The sequence below is a fragment of the Pleurodeles waltl genome, chromosome 7 (assembly GCF_031143425.1).
Source record: "Pleurodeles waltl isolate 20211129_DDA chromosome 7, aPleWal1.hap1.20221129, whole genome shotgun sequence".
NCBI classification, from domain to species: domain Eukaryota; kingdom Metazoa; phylum Chordata; class Amphibia; order Caudata; family Salamandridae; genus Pleurodeles; species Pleurodeles waltl.
Window position 1 is genome coordinate 963,553,225 of NC_090446.1, and position 24,345 is coordinate 963,577,569.

The window sequence follows — 24,345 nt, forward strand, 5'->3', positions numbered from 1 at the left end:
GCAACGCATCCAAAACGCCTCGGCCCGCCTCATCCTCGACGTACCCCGCAACAGCCACATCTCCGCACACCTGAGACACCTGCATTGGCTCCCAGTCAGCAAAAGGATCACCTTCCGTCTTCTCACCCACGCACACAAAGCCCTCCACAACAAGGGACCGGAATACCTCAACAGACGCCTCAGCTTCTACGTCCCCACCCGCCCCCTCCGCTCCGCTGGCCTCGCACTTGCTGCCGTCCCTCGCACCCGCCGCTCCACGGCGGGTGGGAGATCTTTCTCCTTCCTGGCGGCCAAGACCTGGAACTCCCTCCCCACCAGCCTCAGGACCACCCAGGACCACTCCGCTTTCCGGAGACTCCTAAAGACTTGGCTGTTCGAGCAGCGATAACCCCCCCTTTCCCCCCTAGCGCCTTGAGACCCGCACGGGTGAGTAGCGCGCTTTATAAATGTTAATGATTTGATTTGATTTGATTTACCCACCGCAAAACACCCCTTAAATTCACTGTTGTGTGAACTATATCTGTTACACCTCTTCTTGTTTGCATTCATTATCTGAATTTTCTGAATATCTTGTGTTTTTGTTTTTTCCACATCTCCTACAACTTCCTGCGATATTTGTTGCTCCATACCACCATTGCCATACCTTCCCATTTCTTTCATGCATAAGTCTGACTCTTCTGCAACTTTGGCCATGTCAACTGCATTTTTTAAACTGGGATTCTTTGCAGCCCACAGCCTTTCTTGAATCTTCCTGCTCTTGCACTGAACCATTAATTGATCTCTAATCATTTCCTCACACAGCTCTCCAAAATGGCATTTCACAGACAACTCCCTCAATTTGGACAAAAATTCATCATTTGACTCCCCCACCCTCTGTGGTTGGGTATAGAACATATACCTTGCTAAGACCACATTAGTTTCCTTAGCAAACCTATTTCTCAATCTTAATCTGGCTTCCCTGTGCTCATCCGTAATGCGTGCCCCATTGTCTGTAGCCACTGGCATAAATTTAAAAAGTCTCTGCGCTTCTGAACCCAGACAGTTTAATAAAACTGCTTTTTTTTGCACGCAGCAGTAAACTCTTCGCTGTTCAATGCCTACAAATAATTGTCAAACATGTCTATCCAGTCTTCCCACTGGATCGCAGGTGTACCTTGATGTGGAAGAAAACAAGGTGGTGCAATAATTAACACATGCTCCATGACTCACACCCTAATTCGAGCCTACACTTCACAACATAAAGGCTCTGCAGCAGCGGGTAAATCCCTGATGCACAATAAACGTTAAGGTGTGCACATCACTCACTGCTGATCCCAGAAGACTAAGATGTGCACGTTACAGTGAGGAAGATTCTGCAAATATCCACAGTTGACACCCTCACTTGAAGAAATGTGTGCATGCTATAAGTGTGCACCTCACTATACAAGGCAACAATGTCCACCCACTACTGGGATTGTTGAAAGTACGAGAAGAATGAGGCACAGCGTTTATCAAGGCACCCCCAGAAGCAGGAAAAAAACGCTGTCACTTTAAGGCCATTACTCCCCTTTAAGAAACACCGGCAGCTTTAAAGGTAACTTCCCCTTTAAATTTCCAGTAAATGACCAGGCACCACCTCTGTATCTCTCAGGCCACGCCCCAATCTCCAGAAACGAGGCGCGTCCTCCACATGTTGTTCCTGCCTGTGAAATGGGTCTCCTGCCTCACCGCGTCATGCTCGACATCGGCATGCACAGATAGCATACCTCGCCGCTCGGTAGGTCGATACGTCCGCTCGTCGCCAAACAATGTAGTATATTAAGTTCAAAAGAGTCTGGGTAGCTTCACCAAGATATCCATTAATCGACCTACGCGAGCGGTGTCGCACTGCTAATTCAGCAACCGCTCCCCGCTTTCAAACACAAACCTTCTTTTCATAGCACGAGCATGCTCGGACTCCAGCCAAGTGCTCGTGCTCACAGAACCCGCTCGTGCATACCCAGATATAACACCAAACATAGCACATTCCTTTGCATCAGTCGTTACAGACTGTTTAATGCACATTACATAATGCATTCATGATGGTGGTACCACTGAAACACGACAGAACCCAAACTACATCCTGCAATCTTCATAGACTGTCCAGGGTGAAGTAGAGACATAATGGAGTTGTCTCAAGACTTCATCTGAGGCCAGAGTGTCTATTCCATGAGTGCCGGAGTCTGTTATTACAGTCTGTGAAGGGCTGCATAGTTACTGGCGTAGACCGGGGGAGTTGGGTGGGTAGTGTGGTGGTGGTTGGGTGCGTGGGGATTGCGCGCGCAGTTAATCCAGTGCAAACTGTGGGGGAAATGGAGCATTCTATCTAAGTGGCTGCCTTTTCAAAGCAAAGCCTCCCATTGATTTAGTCTGGTCGGGCTGACTCAGCAGAGATTTGAAGGCTCCCTTAATACGATAGGGGTTCTGGATCAATTGCAGAAATATCTCATCAGGAGCCAGAAATAAATGAAGGGCTAAACACATTTTAGGGCAGGTTCACCTCACATATCATGTGATGCGCGTGTAGCTGTTTTTGGTGATTGGGATATGTTCATAGAAATGAATGGAGGAAAAAGCTTGACATTGGGGAAAAAAATAACAGTTGAAGCAGTTTTTTTTTCATATTTTTTTTAATGAACAACTGAGGGCAATTGTACGTTGCTTTTTAAAGTTAGAATTTAGATTGGTTAGTTTGTGTTGTAGTTATTTCAATTCTTGTGGGATGGTGATCAAGAAATATTTTATTATGACAGTGCAAAGAAAGAAATGAAGATTTATTTAGAGGATAAAATAAACAATATGCTGCATACATTTTCATTTGATTTAAGTTCAAAATGGAGAAACAATTGGAGACTATGTTTCAAGCCAGGAGTTGGACTACTGAGGAGGAGAGATTTTGGTCTCTGCTACAATCTGGGGGTCTTTCACACCATCAATTGTTGTAAAGTGCTTTAATAAGATACCAGCTCTTCAATGTGTGGTGGTCCTCGCACCAGCCAGCGACAACTGGAGGCTTGTTGAGTTCTGAGAGTAGCACAATGACAACAGAATTGTCAGACAACCACATTCCATTAACCACTATCAAGTTATTGATTGAGTGAAGCAAAAACTAATTCAATCGCAGGCCACGTGGGCCTCCCACCCCTTTTACTGTCGGGGCTTAAAGCCGTTTGTGTGTGGGCAGCACGTGTACCGTGCCAGTTTAGCTTGCACTGGAATTAATGCTTGAGTTAAATTAGTCTTTTGCTATGTATTTTATACACTCATAAGCATGCCTCAGAGTGTACGCCTTGCTTGATTTCACCTGTGTTTTTTTTTTTTTTTTTTTTTTTACTGCTATTAACCCACTTAGCGCTATGAGCCACTTAACTGTGTGCCTTCAACGTGCTGGTTCACATCCATGCATGAAGAGGTCTGGGTCCACTTGACTGGCTCCCCGTTGCCAATTTATGCTGTAATCGGGGGTCCTCCACACTATCAATACTTGCAAAATGCTTTATTAAGATAACAGCTCATCAATGAGTGCTACTTCTCTCACCAGCCAGCAGCAACTGCCAGTCATGCTGAGTTCTGAGAGTAGCATGATGTCAACAGAATTGTCAGACAACAACCTTCCATTAACCACTACCAAGGTATTTGTTCAGAGCGAGTTCACAACTGTCAGCTGGTGAAAGGTCCAAACGGTGGCAAAGTTAGTAGGAAAATAAAACATCTGGAGGTAGACCTGAAACAAGCGAAGCAAATGATCTGCAGATGTTGTTTTTTGTGGGTGCACAAAACATGGTTGTGTCGAAGACCCGCTTCGATACCAACGGAAGGATCCACAGAAAATTTGTAAAAAGTCTAAAAATGTCAGAAAACATACTTTTGTTTTCTGTGATGAGTTTTGTGGTAGCCCAGAATTAAACTGTTCTGTTGAATTTGATTCAGATAACAGAGGAAGTATACACGTATCAGACCCTTTTAGAAAGTGTAAGGAGAGGGAAAGCTGAGTCTCTTTAACAGATCTGTTAGATTTTATGTATAACCCGCATGCTATTGAAGCACGTGCTTTCACCTAAGTGGTCCCCAGCAGCACATGTGGATGAGTATGTTCAAACATGGCTAAGGAAGCAAAATCTTAAGGATGTAAGATTACGGCTGAGATCAAAGACTGAGGCCGAACCTTGCAAATAAGGTGGTGATGACAACGACTATCTTGCTGCCTAAAATATTAGCGTTAATAGGCAAAGGGCCACGAGATCCCAGGGAGGGACGGGATTTAAGGGCTGAGAATGTCAGGATAGATTGTTGGATCTCACAGGACCATTGACAAAACATACTTTAAATATGTCTGAGGTTGCTATTGTTGGTAAGAAAGCCTTGGATGTTGAGGAATTAAGAGGATGGGTTCAGAGGGCAGTTTGCCTGTTAGGAAATCTAAATGCTGCAATCTTGGTTGAGTGCAGGAAAAGTATTTTATTAAAAATAGACCAAAAAACTTGTGGAATTAGCCAATAATGAAGCAGGGAATCTGCAAATGGATTATAAATGATGAGTTTATAAAGGAAATGTTGAAATATATTGGGGCATTTAGTTCCAATGTGAGATCAAGAAAATCTTTGATAGATGTGTTTTTGGTTGGTCTGGGCAAACAAGGGGTCCGCTCTCCTGACGTGGTCAGAGCATCACAAGAGCTTTGTTTTCACAAAGGGAGAGGCAAGGGAGAATTGTATGGCAGTTATACCTAGTATATTGTGTGTTTCCAGTGTGTCTAATATGGAAACATTTGAAAGATTCTGCATGAAGCAGACTAAATGATTTAATTCCTATGTTGCAGCAGATGGCGTTCAACCTTGCTAGTCCTATTTGTTTCCTACTTTCTAAGCAAATCTGATCTCGCCTATCATACATCTATTGCATCTATTGGAGTTGTCTGGCTCTCAAGACATGGGCAACCTATTATCTTCCTTTTGACAGGTCAGAGCTGCCGGTTGCTCCATCACAACCAGTGGAAGTTCAGTTTCTCATCTTATAAGTTTACCTGCCTTTGTGTACTGAGCAATAGTTGAGGGAGTTCAACCCCTCCAATGCCTGTACGTTCAAGTAAATAATCCCTCCTTACTTCAAATGCCACAGTATATTTAAAAATAAATAAATAAATAATAATACAAATGGAGTGATTAGTTTTGGGTGACCCCCTTCATACATTGTTTTCTGGTGTTTCATGGCATGCCATTCGTTTAATTGACAGTCGATCAAAGGCAGTGGCCTTTTGTGAATGCTTACATTGTCCGGTCGATGTTCCCAATAGGTTCCGATCCTGGCATTATGTGGCCCAGTAGAAAGCAGATGTGATGTCCATCTTGTAATTTACAGCTGCTGTCTATTCTTCGATGCATTACTTTTCCTACTTATGGCCTTTTTTATTTGGGAAATACTTGCTGTTAGAATTGTGTGTATGCTCCTTAAGTCTATTTTACTGTCTTAATGTTTATCACTATTTTAAATGACGTAATAAAGACGTGTGCTTGTATGCGTTCTTAAAGATGTAGCAAAAATACTGGTGTCAGGTATGCATTTTAAGTTAACTGCTTGTAACTTAACTAACACCCACTCTTGAGGATACAGATTAATTAACTCTGGTAATGCAGGGTGTTTGGCAAAGAGGCCCTTCTCCTAACACCGTTATTTATTTTTTTGGGTCTCAGGGTGGTGCTTTTTAGGTTCGAGTCTGCGAGAGCATGTGCTAGCGCATGGCTTGTTTGCAAGGCACTTGTTGATAAGAGCTTAGCACCAGCCCGTTGTTTACCATTTATTGGCTTCCTGGCACTCATCTTTACAGCCTCGTGATTGATCACTGCAGGTCTAGCATAATTTCTGTTCCTCTCTGTGGAGCAGGGACAAAGCACTGATTGATTCCACTTAAATCAGTGCCTTCTGCTGCTTCCTACGTGATTGAGGTACTATTTTGTTGTTTTTAACTTTAGTGCCATGCAAACAGAAGGCCTCTGACTGGCAAAACCGTGCTCAGCAGGACAAACAAAGATTTATTTTCTATATTTAACTTTCTTTTATGTTGCTAAGTCTGATTGTCTCACTTTTCACTCATATTTCCTTTTGTTTTTGCTTGTGGGCGCTGTTCCTCAAAAGGTGATTATTTTGTTCCAAGTACTGCACAGCAACATTGTTTGTTTTGTGTGCAATTTCTGAAATGCTTTAACCCATATTCGTGCAGTACACCCATTCCAATCCACCTCTCCAGTCCACCCCATGCAATCAAATCCACCCCACACCATACCACTCTCCCAATCGAATCTCCCAATCCACTACACCCCAATCCTCCCAACCCACCCCGCTCCAATCTAACCTGGGACAATCTGCCCCACTACAATTCACTCCACTCCAAGCCAAAACAGTCTGCCCCACTCCAACCTACTCCAATCCAAAACAATCTGCCCCACTCCAATCCAAAGCATTTTGCCACACTCTGATCCAAAACAATCTGCCCGCCACACTCTGATCCAAAACAATCTGCCCCGCCCCACTCTATCCAATCTGAAACCATCCTCCCGCTCCAGTCCACCAACTCCAAACCTATCTTCCTCACCCCATTTAAAATACCCCACTCGATCCAACCCAGTCTACTCCAATCCACTCCACCACCTCAATCCAGTACAACCCACTCCACCCTACTTCATCCCCCTCCACTCCACAGTACTCTTACACTGCACTCGAGGACACTCCATGCCACTAACCATTAGGCATGCTGAACAGCAGCCACACTGGTATACAATGTGGCAAAAACACATTGCCAATGCTAATATCTCTTGCGTATGCGAGAGCTATTTGCTGTGCCGATGCTTGTTTCTTAATTGGATTTTCTTTTTAAGACTGCCTGGGACTATGCACTCATACACCCAAGTAGGACCAAACATTTGCCCCAGCAAAAATGCAGACCTTTTGGCTTGGTTAATGTTTGTTGCTTTCGCTACTCAGATGTACGTTTTCATCTTCTCCTAAGAGGAGCTCATAAATCAATGCTCTTCCCTATAAATGATGAAAAGTGCTTTAACTGAGATTAAAATAATACATCCAGAATGGGTTATATCTTCATTGTGAGACGAATAAGAGTATTAAATAACCGCAGTAAGGAGAATAAACTCCCTTCTGATATTTGAACCTACCATTCAACCACTCATTTCACATAGATTAAACTCTGAAGTTCTGATTTTGTTTTTTTTTGTTTTTTAATGCTGTATATATTCCAAATTGGATGCCTTTTTTAGGTTTTCCCTCCCAGACAGCTTTTATCTGTAGGCAAAAGCCTCTTGTGAACCATACCAAAAACTTGAGCAGGTTTAGAGCTCTCCCACTGCCTATACTAGTGGCTGGCTTTCTTATCACTCATTTGCTTACTACTCATATAATGGCTTTCCTTCCTCGTCTTGTTTTTTTAGCCCTCCCCTGCAGCTTAGGATATTTCTAATCCCTTTGATTGGATCACTTGTATCCTTCCATTCCTCCCATTCAGGCAACTTTTTTTTTCTTTCAGCACTCCATGAGTGTTTCCTTAGTTTCCTTATCTTACTTATGTGCTTTGAAACTCCCATCCCCAAAACACTAAACTGCCCCATGTTGTGCCTGCATCCCTTTTCTAAAACTCCCCCATGTCTTTTTGTTTATTTTTAAGGCCTCTGCTCAGCTTCCACCAATCCTCTCTCTGTCCCTCTACCTGGTCCACCTCATGTGCTCCTTGTTTTTGCTCTAAACGCTCCTCAGTCTAAATGCTTGGAGGGCCCAGCAGCTGCTCTTTGCTCTTGCACCACTAAATCTCCAAGTGGCGTTAGTAAGTAAATAAAAAAATAAATAAATAAAAAAAAAGTTGCCCATGCCATGGTTTCTCTGGTGCATTTGTAAAACAAATTTGCATATCCAGTGAGTCGGCACTCTCCGTTCCCTAGGTCAGTGGTTCCCAACCTTCTGATTTATGTGGACCCCCACCTTTTGATTTATGTGGACCCCCACTTTAACATTAATGGAACCCAGGGGCCTCTACTGAATCATCATTGGAATCCGGGGACCCCCGCCGCAGTCATTACTGGAAGCTGGGGACCTAATTTGTCAATATTTGTTAATAATTTTTAATTTTCTAAGCAGTCGCGGGCCCCCTGAGAAGGCTTCGCGGATCCCCAGGGGTACCCGGACCACAGGTTGGGAACCACTGCTCTAGGTATTGTTGCAACTTAAAGTCTGCTGTTTATTTTTATGTGGTTCCTCCCAAACCTTCTTTCCCCTTGTTAGTACTTGAGTTATGGCGAGCGACCTCCCATTTTTACTCTGCCACTGCTGCCACTCATGGTCTTCTCATCTTTCTGCTCAAGGAACTGTTCTCTTATGCTGCCCTAGAGCCCTGGCCTTTACCCTAAGCAAAAACTCCTTTAATGAGAGTATACTGCTTGGTAGCTCTAAGCCATCTTGGCTGTGGGTGATGATGCAGAGGCTGCTTCTTTTTTTTTTTTTTTTTTTTTTTTTTTAATATATTTTGCTACAATTTTTCTGTAGCACAAGCATGGGCCAGGGGCATTAGAACACTTTACGAAAGTTGAAAAATCAGACAAGCTTTGAATAATTAACATGACCAATGAAGGGTAAAAAACATTCACAACCAATGACAGGAGCTGAAAAAATTAGCAAAGATTGCTAACTACAAAGTGATGACCCATCTTGGAAATTGGTGAGAGTTCTTGTTCTAAACCAGTTATCTTTGAAACAGGAGGATATTTGACCTGGCTCTTTTTTGCATGGTTATCCCCTAAAGTTTTGCCTTCTTCCTCCTATTTTTCTGGATTGTTTTGATTTGCTTGTGGACTTTGGGAAATTTTCCACTGCTAACCAGTTCTAAAGTCCATATGCTCAGTCTGAAATGTAGTGGTGATTGGTTTACCCATGATTGGCATATTTGATTTACTAGTAAGTCCCTAGGGCCTGTAAATCAAATGCTACTAGTGAGACTGCAGCACTGGTTGTGCCATCCACGTGAGTAGCCCTGCAAACATCTCAGCCCTGCCATTGCAGTACCCGTATGTGCAGTCTTACACTTCCAAATCGACCTGGCAAGTGCACCCACTTGCCAGGCCCAACCATCTCTTTTACTACATGTAACTGTATTTATATAGCGCTTACTACCCCATACAAGGCGTTGAAGTGCTTTTCGACAAGTAGTACGCTACCCTGGACCCAAGAGGAATTATTGGTTGATTAGCATAGGGTAGTATGAGTACAGTATTAGTATTAATGAGTTCATTTGAGCAGAGGATATGTGAGTTTTAGTTGGATTGACTAGGGTAATAGAGGAGGGAAGAATCTAGAAGTGTTAATTGGGAGTTTATAGTGATGGGATGAGGCTTTGGATGAGTAAAGGAGAGATGGAGGAGGGAGGGGTCTGTGGAAAGGGGTTAGTAAGATCATAGCAGAAGGGGTTTTGGATGTGTCAAAGGTAAGAAAAATGAGGGAGAACTTGGTAGGGTTGCTTGGGAGAGAGACCATAGTAGTAAACTGAGGTGTGGGGTGAGCCAGGAGCAGTTGAGGTGGGAAGAGCGTAGGCAGGGTTATTTTAGAGATCAAAGTAGTAGAATGGGCTTGGGATGAGTCCGAGTGGGGATGGAGGATAGGTTGATAGAGACATAGGGTGATGGGGAGACAGAGAAAAGCTTACAAGAGTAAATTTCATTTTATTTTTTATTAATTTTATTTTTTTGAAATGTATTTAATTTTATTTTTTCTTTCTCTAGTACAGTAGAACTAGAGTGATGGATATGTAAATACATAGTAAGTGAATATATGTTAAAGGAATAGAACAATGGGTATAATATAGGAGCTATGCAATGACCTATGAACATGTTAAGCATACAATACACACACACACATATAATATATACAATTGACCGTTAGTAAATACACATTTGTTAAACAGGTTTAAAGAGTGTGTGTATAATTAATTATGAAATAGTTACTATACACATATTTCTTAAAGAACTATGCATATCTAGAATATAAACATTTTGATTATAAATATTTGTCAACACAGTCCATTGCTGTGTGGATATGGTGGTTATCAAGGAAAGAGACAACTCTTGAGTAGTCTTCTGAAGACCAGATATTTATAATGTAATGAATTCTATAGTTTGGCTGCTTGAACAGAGAAGGAAGTACCACCTATTGTCTTTTTCTTATATGGTCTTGTTTTAAGTCACCCCTAAAGTAGATCCAAGGAAGTCCCATGGGCAGGGTGCAGTATATTTAAAAGGTAGGACATGAAATACTGCTAAATTCGGTTTTCACTATTGCTAGGCCTCTCTCTGCCATAGGGTAAATTTGGGATTGCCTTGAAATATCTTTTGTGTAATTTCTGATTGGGAGCAGATAGAGATCTGGAGTTTGGGGTCTCTGAACTCCCAATTGAAAAATGCATCTTTTGGTGAAGTTGGTTTTTAAATTGTAAGTTTGAAAAATCCAGTGGGCATTTTCTTGCTTAACCATTCTGGGACTCTGTCTGTCTGCTGAACACACGTCTGGGTCAGTATGACAGTTGGGCTGTTTGTGTATTCACTTTAGACAGTCCCACAAAGGGAGCTGAGGTGTGTCCTGCATATCCTGATGGCCCATCACCAGGCTGATGGGTCTTCCTGAGCTAGAGTAGTGGGAGGAGCTGATACTTGCACCTGAATAGGGTTATGTCTGTCCTCACCAGTCTCTGGGTCTTGTGCACCACAGAGAGTTCTCTTTAAAGTTTTTCTACTTGAAAGACAAAAATGGGTATAAGTACTGGACCTCTGACACCACAAGTTAAAACGCTTCTGAACTGAGGACATTCTGCCAGGAAGCAGAGCTGGATGCTGCAGGAGGAACTGCCACTCTGCCTGTTGCTTTGTTGTGCAGACCTACTGCTTGCTGCTAAAGTCCTGGGAGGGAAAGGACTGGACTTTGATTTCTACATCCTACTTTCCAAGGTTTTCCAAGGGCTTTAACTGAGCTTTCTCCCTGTTGTGAAGTCTCAGGGCAATGAAAGACTTCACCTAACAGTGCCTGGGCTCTCTTGCTGAGAGTCCTGACTTGCCAAGTGGTGCCAAATCCAGCTCCTAGACCCTTGGAAGTGAGCTCTGGTGAATATAAGAAGAAATTAAACACACAGACTCCAGAACGACTTTGGAACAGGCGGCTGTCACAAGCGACCGACCAGTTCTAGGGTCTCGCTGCACCGCTCCAGAGAGGAGAAACCAAGCACATCGATTCCATAGCGACTTCGGAACCGGCTCCACTCTCCTACTTGGCGTCGCCTAGACCAGAGCCATGGTCCCCACTAAGTGCAACGACTACAACCTGCAACACAGGCCTTATGCCGCTGCAAGGCCTCTGAAGTCACACCACAGCATTAGTCCTGAGTGCGGTATCACCGACATCCGTGGCACCTGTGGCCCTATTGTCTGATCGGGACACTGCAAATTTGATGCCTTGCATGTTGGCCTACCTGATTCGTCGACCTGCCGGGTCGTAAGGAATAGATGCTGCATCGCCTGCCCTGCATCTTTAAGGAACCGGCACCTCACCTACCCAGCCTAGCTTTAAGGAACCAGTGCCTCACTGGCTCTAACGAGGCCTCATCTCCCAGACTCTGCAACGTCTCTTAAAAAAAAAAAAAAAAACGTTTCTTCGTTTTCCAAAGTACTTGCCCAAAGTACGCTCGGGCCACATTACAGTTCATCATTGTTTTGCTCACCATGCTATCTCAGTTTGGACCCAGCCATAGGCAGATCAGTCTTGACCCTCTTCCTCGTGGAAACCCTAGTTGGGGCTCTTTAGCCAGGTATACCTTAGTTCCAGTGGCACAGTGATGATCCTCGGACCGCATCTGGACATACCCGGCGCTCTTATGGTGGCAAATAAAGAAACAAGGTAATGGATGGAAGACCTAAGTTAATCTCCGCCACTGCCGACTGTTCGGGCAAAAAAAAATGATGGATTAGAATGTAGCCCACCATTCCACACTGTCACTGGAACTAAGCTATACCTGCATGATGAGCCCATAACTTGGGTGATACTGGGCCTGGGTTGCTTGTTCTGGTACAGGGAGTACCTGGCATTTCAGTCTGGACTGTTCCCATTTGAGCAGGGTCAAGATTGATTAGCGGATAACTGTGTCCAAACTGAGGTGGCATGGAGGGCAAACAATGGATTGGGCTGTGTCTCGACTTAATACCAGTGGCTGAGATTATTCAAGCACTCTATTCATCACTGTTTTGTATATTTTAAAAATTGCAAGATGGGAAATGGTACGAAGAGCTGATAGTTAAATTCCGGAGTTTTGTTCTGCTTGGGAAAGATTGTTTCATACACTGCAGGTTTGAATGAATAATGCTGTCAAAGGAAGGATTCTCCATGCTGCAGAGAAGCCAAGTCCTATAATCCACCTTGGAAAGAATAGGGACCGGAAGTAAAGTCTTTGTCTTGATTAGCAATAAACTGATATCCCAAAGTGACCTGACTTGGTAAAAACCCAGTTGGGTGTATCCACGATTGGCCTTTCGAGGTTAAGCTGTTGTCTAGGGATTTGGTTTTATCTGCAATGGCTGATGTATAGTCCAAAAGCGTACATTGGTCAGCCCGTGTTTGGATAAGTAGGATTTTACAAATGTTGTGTTTGGCTGGTGTTTCAAGTGCTGATCAGACATCTGTATATTGACTGCTTTCTTTAGGTCTAGCCTAGAGACAGCTTTGTGTATTGGCAGCTTCAGGCAATGGTACAAAAATAAATACATAATTGAAGGAGCCTTAGATTAGCCCCCTTCACCAGTTGGTCTATTTAAGTCATTCACAATTTTGATTCCACCCACCAGCGCATAAAACATGAGGCATTTGGTCAGTCCACGTCAGCCAGTGGTCCTCTTACACCATTGTCCTGTGTGCACATCTGCCTAAAAAGAAGTGAACTTGAGTGCCAGGACTGGTTCCTAGTACTTTGCTAATGTTTATTTCCCATGCACCCCCTTATTTAGTTGTCTTTCTGTGTTAATACTGTCGTCAGATTTCAGTTTTTCAAAGACTTTATTTGCCCCAAGAATATTTGCCTGTCTAGTATGTTAAAATAAAAAAGCTCCTATCTGTTTTCTAAGCATATCTGAACATCAGTGGCAGGGCTGCTGGGATAGTAGTTTGCTATGCCAGTGTGTTCTCCCCATTATGTTTTCTTTTTTTTTAAACACTGGTCATGTCTGCGTGTCAAATCTTCTGGTTATCCCGATGCAAAGCCTAAAGTGCCTTTCTAGCGGTGTGCCAAATTCACACTATTTGCTTTTAGCTAGTTATGCAAAATTTCGGTAGAATTACATTCAATTATTCAGAATTATGGGAAATACAAATCAGTCATTGAGCACTTATATTTTAGTGTGAAATTAGTCCCTTTGTCAATTTCTGGCGTGATGACCCATTGCACACTAACAATACTGACAAAGACGTCGCGCTTACCCATACCTGGCTAGCGCAGGATTTCTTAACCTCTTGGCACATTACAGTATGTAATTGTTGTTTGCGAGCTTGATGCGTTTGTTTGTAGTGTTAACTAATATGCAAGAACCCCCAACAAAACTTTAAACAAAACAATGCAAGGGGCAGACTGCGCCCGTTTTGTGGGATTAGAAAACCTTAACTACTGGTGGTGATGGTGAATTTGATAACTGCAGTATTTTCCGGCTTGTTTTGTTTGAAACTGGGAGCAAAACACTAATTTTCCTGGGCTCTTGTGCACACCTTGTTTGCTCGCCGTATTCTTGATGCAGGTCATGTCATAGCTTCGCTTTCCCTTTGTTATATATTCCATTTTCAAGAGCCAGGGCAATCTAAAGATCTCTTCCGAAAAGAATGTGGATCACAATATGGGTTGAGAGCAACGTGTCAGGGTAAGATCTAGACCAGAGGTTCTTATTTCAGTGGACCAAGTCTGAATCTCTACTGGAAGCCATGAACTCTAGCCTAGCATGTCAATGCTTCTGCTAAGGTGCCAGTCGTCCACACTAGATTGTTTGTTTACTGTTTGCGCTTCTCCTCTCTTAAATCCTTCCCATTGAAAGGGCATTTCAAAATAATGTTATAAAATCTATTTACATTTCAAAGTGATCGCCCCCACCCCCGAGGTCCGCAGACCCTAGGTAAATAATCACTGACGTGGACTACTGAGACACTGTTAAATCTATATTTTTGTTTACAGTCACTGTTACTATTTGAGGAATTCTGTTTCACTATGCCACCAGGTTGCCTTGTGATTTGGCAGTCTCTTGTAAGCCTGTGAAAATATCACTGAGTAAATGATAGTGGGGAAAGAAACGGCCTACGGGCTAAAATACTGACCTTCGAACTCGAATGTCGGAGCTTTAAACCCAATTTCGGCATTTAACCAGTTATTCATGTAATTCTGGGCAAGTTGTACCTTCCTGTGACTTGCATTGTAAATAAGTAATGTAATGGAACGGACGAATTATCAGTTACTTTTTTGCAATTGCACGTGCACCTCTTTACCCATATGCCTCCAACCCTCTGCATCAAGGTTTGTGTAACCCCGCCTCAACCGATCTGACCCCATATTAATCTGGTTATACTATCTCATTTTCAGGCTACTCTTGCCACATTAAAATGTTGAATAACGCGTCTTTAGAGCGAAGCCAACACTATCAAATGCCTACCTAGAAAGGTTTTTCAAATGTTTGTACTAAGCTTCCACCTAAACACCTGCTGTAGCTGTAAAGTGCCATGTACACTTTCTGCCTGACTTTGTTACATCTCCTTTTGGATGTCAATCTGATTTGTTTACTCTTTTTTCCTTTTCTTTTTCAGGCACAACAGCTGGGAACCAGAGGAAAATATTCTGGACCCCAGACTTTTACTTGCGTTCCAGAAGAGGTAACTTTAAAATTGCCGACTTTTAAAGTTCTCATTCAGTTTAAAACATAATTAGTGTGTTGACGATCGATTTATGGATTTAACATTGCCGATCTAGTTCGAATCTTAGGGATCAGTTGCATGATGTTTGCGTTGTGTGCAACATGATCACTTGGAGCACGATTTGAGGAACAAATGTAATTGTTTCCTCCAGGAAACGCTTCCACGAGAATTTCCAACATTCTCATGCAGTAGGCTCTGTTTTATTCATCTTAGTTGGGGATTACTGTGATTGTAGTTGGGGTGGAGTTAGTGGGGCATGCAAGGGCATATCTTGACATTTTCGGTTCTGCACTATACGGCTTTTCCAAATTTACCCATGTCTTATTGTCCGTAAAAATGGTCTGGCCATCTAGATTGAATATTTGCAAAGCACTTGTTTTCCTCAAACGTGTTTTCACTTGGGCATTTGAACAAATACCATGTATCTACTTATACTCAATCTGTTTCATAGTCTTTCCATTCCACCGGGAGTGGCCCACCAGCCCAAAGGAATTTAAAAGAATACTAGTATCTCCAAAATCTTTTTCTTGCTATTGGTCCTGTGGCCACATGGGGGCCAAGGAAATCTGTATGAGAGTGGCACACCAAAATATTGGGTGGCTTGGGACGTTGGTAACTTCATAGTCTGAGGCAATGTTTCCTTAGAGACAAGATTTACAACAGTATTTTTAAGACAATCCATAAAAATACCGACCCAAAAAGGGAGTTTGAGATTAAAAATTAGAAACCATGAATGTTTTTATTTCAAAATTAAGTAACAATGTAGAAATAGTAAAATTTACATAGCTCTATCGTCCTAGCACTAACCCACTACTTGACTATTGATTCGCTGCCTCCTGACTTAATTTTTGCCGTATGTATTAGAACAAACAAGTGACAAAGAAAACCATGGTGAATAAATGCAATAAATTACAGTGTGCCGGTAGGAAGAATTTTGGAGATTGTAACAAGAGTTTTCTCTAGCAAGTTGTTCGAGAACAGTGTCAAACATAAACTGTCTGAATCATGCTGCATATATTGTCAGACGAGAAATATAATCCCAGAATGAACATCCTGATAGGCATCCATTTTGAACAAGATGGCTGCAAGGTCCAATTGAGGCCTAGTTAACCTGCGCATAGAAAAACACGTTTTAAAACCTTACAGTAACTTAGTTTCAGTTGAAATCTGTTGGTATAAACATGATTTAAGTTTCAGAGCAATTCATATCAATGTATATTTTAGTTAAAACACACAAACTGTCTTAATTCCATAGCAGTCTGTTCCGTTTTCCGTTATGTGATATTGCAAGTTGAAAGCATGTTTTAACATGGAATTTGAAACACTGTTAACCTTTACTTCAGTCCTTTAATTGTATATTATGGGGTCTGCTGAGCAGGATCTTTTCAAGGCATAAGAAGATAAAATACGGGTACCTGTTATATACAGGTTGTGTGAAAAATGTTAGCTATGTATTGTCATGTTTATTTCAGCAGCAAATCATTAAAATTGGACAGACAAAATTAATTGTAGGACAACTCTTCTGTGAAATCTTCAATGGTACTTGCAGAGTTATTTTTGGGAGGAAATAACACCCAGGCATGGTTTGAAGTTGCACATCGGGGCTAAGTCTTCCTCTTCCGTTCAAGAGGTTCCTGTCCAAGGATGTAAAAAGCAGTGCATGGTCTGTTTATTTATGTTTGATCCCAAAAAATCAGTCTCCAGTGACTGCTTTAATCCCATGCACATTTTCCAAGTACTCTTAGTATTCTGGACTTCCATTAGATGATTATCTCAAACATAGAGTGGCAGGGGTGTGTGAATATGGGCAGAGGAGACGTGATCCAGTAGTGTTGGATCCGTCCGCTGCAAGGCTTGTTGGTCAGAGACGGAGCATTATCAGCCTTTGCCAGAAAGGGTGTGTAGTTTGGAGGCAGAACTAGCTAGTTGTATGCTTCACCTTGAAGATTTGGTAGTTTAATGTTTGTCCAGAAGGTATTTGAAAGATGCTGCTGAGTGAAAGCTGATCACAAAGTGGGCCTCTGCCCTACACGCTTTTCAGCATTATCAACCTATTCATTCAAGTCATAACTAAGTCCTATAATCAATCCAAGGCCTCACAGAGAAAAGTAGAGCTTTCATCCAATAAATTAACTGGGTGCCTCAAAGGCTGCTTGGTCTGTGGTAAAATTATTTACGTGACATTGGTGCTATTGATAGAAATGTGACCACGTCATTTAGATGTTGTACAAGTGCTTTAGGCCCTTCAGAAGTGAGAGGCTATATCCAAGCACTAATTAATAATCTTGCAGCAACTGCACCTCCAGTTGCAAAGGAACAAGTATACATTTATTAATCAGGCTAGTGGCCCCTAAACCTATGTTGTCTGACTAAATTTTTTGAGTGGCCCAGGTTTATAAATATGAAAGTCTTCCTCTCATTTTGGTTATGTTCTTTCCAAATTGACCTGGAATGCTGAAGTCCATAGGTCGTCTTTGCTCTGGTCAGGTTCTGAAAACGATCTTCCGTTAAAACTGTTCTTTCCGTTTAATTTGCATTTAATTTGTGGCCATTTGCCCTTATGTTAAGAGTGCAAATAAACCAGGCATTGACAAGATCCGACCCGCTGCAGACTCTGGAAACAGTTGGGGATTTACTCTTGATGATCATTTAATTTGTGCAGCTCCTGGTTAATCCCAGCAAGAGCATCATATCTTAGTCAATATGGCCCGAGTGGTGAGGGTGAGGGTGGGGGTTCGCGGGAAGGTAGTCCGGGAGGATGGGAGCATTTCCATTGGGGATAAGCTGTTTCAGTGCTAAAATACTATATAAATATGGAAGTCTCTCTGCACGGTCATTGATATGTGGGACGTCAGAGCAAGTGTTCAATGGAATAGGAGAGTGTTTTCCCCCCATTAGCAGCCTGAGCTTTGTCTTCAGTGACTGGATCCATTGAAAAACTGGCCTGATCTCAGCAGAATTTATATAGCGGGAAACCTCAGATAATCTGAGGCCACCCTTCATCCGGCTTTCAGTGTGACCTTCACAATTCTAGGAGAGCCACCATCCCATATGAAGTGAAAGACAATATTTCTGACTGCTTTTACATTTTTTGAATTCTTTAATATGTATTTTTTCCATTTTATTATAAATAAATTACTCTTTTTTTAAAACAAATTTAAATGTTTTGCAATCTTAATCAATTTAACATAGAACAGATTGATCCCATTATCTCTTTCAAAATGTATTGTAAAAATAAATGATTTAAATATTTAACAAATATATTTAATTTTTAAATGCTATCACACTATTCCACTTCATGCAGTGATTGGAGTACTTTAATAAGGCCGCCTTGAGTGCAGTGGGTATGAGACTTGGATGTTTATGTGGATGTTGGGGGAGGAGGTCGAGGCCTAAATACAATTTGTTGGAGGGATAGTAGAGCTATTGGTGAGGAGATCTTAGATTCTGTTGGGTGGCAGTGTTCTGCACATAACATCACACAGCACTGATTGGAGTGGCTCTGATGACTTTCTTGATGAAATAGTGGGAGGATTCCTGATGACACCTTTCTAGGTGTGTTATTTTTTCTTTTATTTAAAAAAAATCTTCGTCTCCTTGTGTGCTGTGGACATGGAGGTCACGTCAAAGCACCTGGCATTGGAGCAGGAGCTGTTTTACTGCTCTGGTGTCAACCCCCCCACCCCACCCCTCCCTTCCTCCAACCTCTCCTGTCAGACCCCCGGGGTCTGAGCCAGAGAATCCCACTCTGGCACAGGGGGCTGTGGCAGTTCTGCAACTGATTTAATGATAATAGTTTCGGGTCCAGCACTCGGAAAACAACATCCTGTTTTCCCTGCAGACAGAGAGGGGGCTGAAAACATCCCCGTTTTGCACTCACAGGAAACTGTACCTTAAGGGAGGTATTGCTGGGAAACTCAGCTTCCCAGTGATACCTCTTGGCATGCAAAGTGCCAGGAAATCACTGTGATATGCGAGTGCCTTTTTATGTCCAGTATACACTAGAGATTATTTTTTGGGTAGAACATCCCCTAACCGTGGGCCTTCACTGCCTCCCCATGGGCATAGCCTATTGTTCTGAATATTACTTCTAACTGCAGATTCCTCACCTTATGACTATTCCCCCTTGCTTTCAGGATAGATCCAGAAAATTAAAGCAGTACACCTGTACGCTGTTAAATGGTGCCGTATGGCTCTGTACTAATGTATTTTCACTCCAGAAGTGACAAGTGGGGCCGCATACAAGCGCCGCTCAGAACTGATGTCAGTTCCTTTATTTCCATGCTTCCAGGCACACATCTGGAGCGAAATTATCTTTCTCCTAAATTTTTTTAAATTATTGATCAGCCATAAATGTCTTGTCCCCAAGTAAGTTTTGAACCATAGAGGAACTGAAGCAAACAGATATCTGTGATGGATCACCTCGAGTTATGCCTGGTGTGCATGACTCCAGGGCCTGTGACATCTGTGCCCAGATGAACCTCAAGGCCTCACGGCACCGCAATGTGTAACAGCATCGCCAGTCATCTGAAGACTCATAGCTGTGACTGGTCGAAGTCAAAAGGATGGTTCTGTTCCAGTACTAAATCCTTTTTGCAGTTAGTAAAAAAAAGAAGCACAAGAAATTGAAACATGAATAATCTGGTCTCAAATTCCAATTCTGAGTTTGGTCCCAATGCAGTCCGAATTTCTGGTCCCTCTGTGACGCTCCAGCAAATGGAGGCCTTTAGGAAGGCCATGCTGCACAGGTTTGTTACATTTGGGATGCAAAGGTGGACCAGAGGGATCTCAAAGGATCAGCAGAGGCCTGCAGTTGGGATTGCCCTCAGTGCTCTCTGTGCCTTTTCGATAAGCATCTGCTTCAGTGCCGAATTAGGCACCACTTTGCTCCATTACCTTTTTCATACGTGAGGGTACTGACTGAGCAATTACTGATATTGGTCTCTGACTTTGAGGCGACTTTGACTCGACTGAGGTTGTGCTATGATTCAATGTGGGACAGCCAATAACCAATCATTCAGACTCTGATACTTTGTCCTTAGCATACAGAAGATGTCAATAACTATGATGAAGGGAATGAATTTCCCCTCAATACGATGAGGACAATTGGTATGCAGAGCTACAGGAAACTTCACCAGTCACTGGACTGGCCTCTCTCTCCCCCTGGTCCTACCACTGAGAAGAGTGCCTCCTTTGCGCCGTCATGAGATGGGCTGCAGAGGTCCTTGCAGCACTTTAAAATACAATTCAAAACTAACGTCTTGATGGAGGTTGTTTATAACGGCAGAACCTCTTTTGCCATGTAATGAGGCTTGAATGAAACTTTCCTAGACACCTGGGCAAAGCTATGTTCTGGGCCTCCACTTAAAAGAAAGGTAGTGTAAGGAAAAAGGCTTTTTGCAGGTTTCCCCCCCACATTTTGCCCCTGTTTTGGACTATTAACTTCTGTTTTTTCGACTCCGCACTGAGATCTGCTCTCCAGACCTCAGTGACGGTGTTCAGTACCTTTACCAAAGAAATGTTGAATTGGATGTCCCCAGTAAGCAAATACTGACTTACTCGTAAGTCCCTAGTATATGGTATCCAGGGCATGTAAGACAGAATGTCCACACAAGGCTACTTACTTGAAAGGCAGTGTCATGCTATCAGTTCGACTTTGCCATTAATGACAGTCCCCAAGTCCCTTAATATTATATGCATGCCTCCTCTAAGGAAGGCATAGCAAGCTCTATGGCAAGGAGCTGTATGTTGTTAAACAAGACATAGTTTCATATGTGTCTTAGCAGCAGAGCCCTAAAAGTGGTTGCTTTGCTAAGGAAAGTTAGTAGCTTCATGGGTACTGTAAGATATCAAATTAATTGTGGCATTAAATGCGACTTCATTGTTAAGTCGATATTTAAATCACTTCTTAACTTAAGCAACTTTTAGAAAGCCCCAGCTCGTCCAGTAGCCTTTCAAAGGCCCTGGTGCATAGGCAGCTTTCTGACTGCCTGAGGAGACGTGGTAGCTGAGAAGGCGAACGTCAGTGGGGAAGCTGCCTTCAAAGGGCAAATGGTGATGACCCTCCCGAGCAGGTTGCCTTTTGTTCCTGTAAATATTTTGGAGGCAGGGAAAGCGGGGAAAACCCAGTGCCAGACCGGTTTCCCCGTTGTCGTGTAGCCCCTAGGTAGCCACAGCTCTGGGGGTGGGCTACCATGCTACTGACCAACAAGCAAGAGTCATGCTATCTTGAAAGGGACAATAATGTTGCCCTCTGCGATAGCCAGATGCCACAACAAACAGTAACTTCGTCACCCAAGAGGAGGGGACCTAGTAGCACATCAACTAGTGACTGTGTTGTCCAGTCATGACACTTTCCTGCGTTAAATATGGTATCCTAGCCTTCAGATCATGCTGGAATCCGAGAGAGGACCAAAGGACTGCCCGGCTGCCCTTGGACTCGAACAAAGAGAAGCTGCACCCCCTGAAGGACTGCGCCTGCTGCACTTTAAACTAGCAAAGTTTGGACTGTACCTGCAGTTCCTGGCTCGGGGGAAAAGTTGATTCCTAGCCCCAGTCTTTGGCAGCTACTTCAAAGGTCAGTCGGCTGATCTCCTGCAACCAGCTCCAGGGACGTAGCCCAAACCAACAAGTTGGTAGCCACTGCAGAAGTTTGCAGCTACCTGGCACCTGAAAGGACAAATAGTAAAATAGCCAACAGTTGCACCCGTTGCACCTGAGTCTGCCTGACCCTGGAGTGCTACCCAAGTCTGGATTTGTCATACCCAAGGGACCTAAGGATTCTGCCCCAAACGTGAAGCGGGCTGACTAGTGGCCCCTCATCAGCTGGCCTGCTACTGCAACGTAGAGGATTTTGAGGGACCCGTATTTGTGTGGCCAAGTTCGCTCCACTTCAACCGTGGACTGAGGAACATCCACAAATACACCCCTGTTGACGGCAATGCAACTAGAGCATCCTTTGAGCATCTTTTGCCTGCATCCCTCAGCATCATGTAAAGTTTAGATTTTGCTTCAGAAATGTTCAGGTGGTCAAGTAACTGTCAAACTCTGTTCCCCCCCTTTCCCCCCAGCCCTTTGTCCTGTCGGAATTGGTGGCCCAACTTGGGCCATAGTAGCTGAAGTAACTGTTTCAAACCTGTCAAAAGCTTCCAAAGTTTTTGCTGACCTATGCTTGTTTGCAGTTGCATTTGAGTGACAATATCTCCCAAAATCTGTATCTACTGAATCCTCTGGTGGATTTTGTTCATCAAAGTCTCTAAAAGGAATTAATTAAAATAGAATCAATTTTTATAAATGTGTCTTTTGTGTATCATTGTTTTCATATTCTGTTGTTTGGTGCTGTTAAATGCTTTACACATAGTTCTTTTGCTAAGCCTTACTGCTCGCAGCAGCAGCTACCCAGGGTTGAACTTGAGGTTAAGTAAATAAGCCTGACTGGACCCCAAATAGTTTTTGTGAGTGTACTGCACTATAAGGCCCCTCGGCCATATCATACAGTGCACCCAGTTTCTCACGGGTGGCTTGTCTCCACAAACTAGTACCAGACGGTCCTGACTTTTTGATAGAACAACCTACCCTTAAGAGTCTAGAGGTCCATGCATCCAGCATCAGAGTCAGCCTGATTACCTTTCCCACAACAACTTCTGACCATGAGTCTAAGCTCATAGAATCTTTTGGCAACGGAACTATTTTTTTAAATTTTTATCAGCTAGCCTTGCCGTAAGGCAATGCCAGCTGCCTTCTAGACATATACAGTCCTATCTTACGAGATGTAGTTGGTCATATCTCTTCGCAGTTCTAGAGGACCTACGGACGTCTTTAACCCAAACCTAGAGGATGGACGAGATGTGGCAAAAATGGATTTATTTGGTCCGGCACAGTCAGTATTTGTAGAGCACAGCTCTGTCACTCTTGGGGATATCTCAGTGCAGGAGTGCGAAGTCTCTGTTGAAAAGCCAGGTCTTGAGTTTTTCTGAAATCAGCAATGGAGTGTGTTGTTCGGAGGTAGAGGGGCAGTTCAGGATGTAGGAGAAGGATCGGCCACTGTTGTTATTGTGACTGATGATGGGGCTAATGGGTGAGATTGGGATTAGTGAGCAGGAGCGCCTGTGCCTGGAGGGTTGATGGAAATCCAGTCGAAGGTTGATGTAGGCTGGTCCTTGATCATGTAAGGTTTTGTATGCGTGTGTGAGGATTTTGTGAGATGCAGCTGACTGATTGGGTTGAGTAATGGGGATGAGTCTGGTACTTAGACACCACGGAGATGATTTCTCTGGGGATTTTAAGGCATCTTTAATGGACATGCAATTTCATGACGCTCACATTTTTGAAGGAAAAGTGGACTGCCTAGAACACCTCAAGGAGAGTCTTGCCGCAGTGTGTGCCCTGGGGCTGTATGCCCTACTAGACAGTTCTATCAGCAGTTTTGCCCCCTCCGTGGCTAGGCTAGGAGATTTCATTACCTCCAATGCCAGACCATGCCACTAGTGCAACAGTCTGAGCAGCCACAGCCAGCGTGGCCGGGGCTGCGGCACCCCGAGACAACTATAAGGAGCAATGTGCAGTTCGGTCATCCACATTCCTGCAACGAGAACCACAAAAATGCTTTTAACGTCATGAATGATATGCTCCCACCCTGTAGGAGACAGTACCAGACATTTTTGCCAAATGTGGCAAGTCCTAAGTGCATATGCATGGGTCTACCAGATTTTCAAGTGGGGCTACACCATCTTGTTCCTTTCTAGTCTGTAGCATTTTCTACCTCAATCAACACGGCTAACAGAGGGGCACACTGTATTCTATTATATTGTATAGCAACATTTATATAATGCTTCTTATCTCGCGGGGATCTACAGCCCTTCCCTACATGGCTAGGAGGATGCACCGTGTATGGTGTTCAATTGGAAGTGAGTTTGTTTTGACCCTATGTGGGAAGTGTTTGTGTCATGCATTGGGACCACGGAGGCGCAGTGAAACGCAGTACATAGTAGTGGGATGGATGAGGAAGTGAGACAAGCACGCAATTTATGATTTCAGCTGGCTGGCAACTTTGAGCAGCTCTGCGGGTTTTTTTTAAACAGCCTCTTAATTCGTCACTGTAGTTCAAGCATCATTTCCGTTCTTCTGTATGTAGTGGGGACCGAGCACTGATTGATTCAACTTAGTCAGTGCTGTCTGCCGCTCCTGGCGTTATTGAGGTACTATTTCGTTCTTTTTAACTTCTAGTGCCCTACAGACAGAAGGCGTGACTGTAAAAAAAAAAAAAAAACACATGCTCAGCAGGAGAAACAAAATTGACAAGTTAAATTTTTTTATTGCTAACTTCCTCTATATTGCCAAGTTGTCTTTTCTCAT

The 24,345-nt window shown here is 43.2% G+C and overlaps 1 protein-coding gene across 1 annotated transcript in view; it reads left to right on the forward strand.

The window, feature by feature from the left end:
- The window catches only part of CBX2 (chromobox 2), a 103,585-nt gene that overhangs the window by 34,900 nt on the left and 44,340 nt on the right, over positions 1-24,345 (forward strand). Inside the window, exon 3 of the mRNA XM_069199708.1 lies at positions 14,884-14,949. Within this exon, the coding sequence (XP_069055809.1) occupies positions 14,884-14,949 (66 nt within the window). The remainder of the gene's footprint in view (positions 1-14,883; positions 14,950-24,345) is intronic.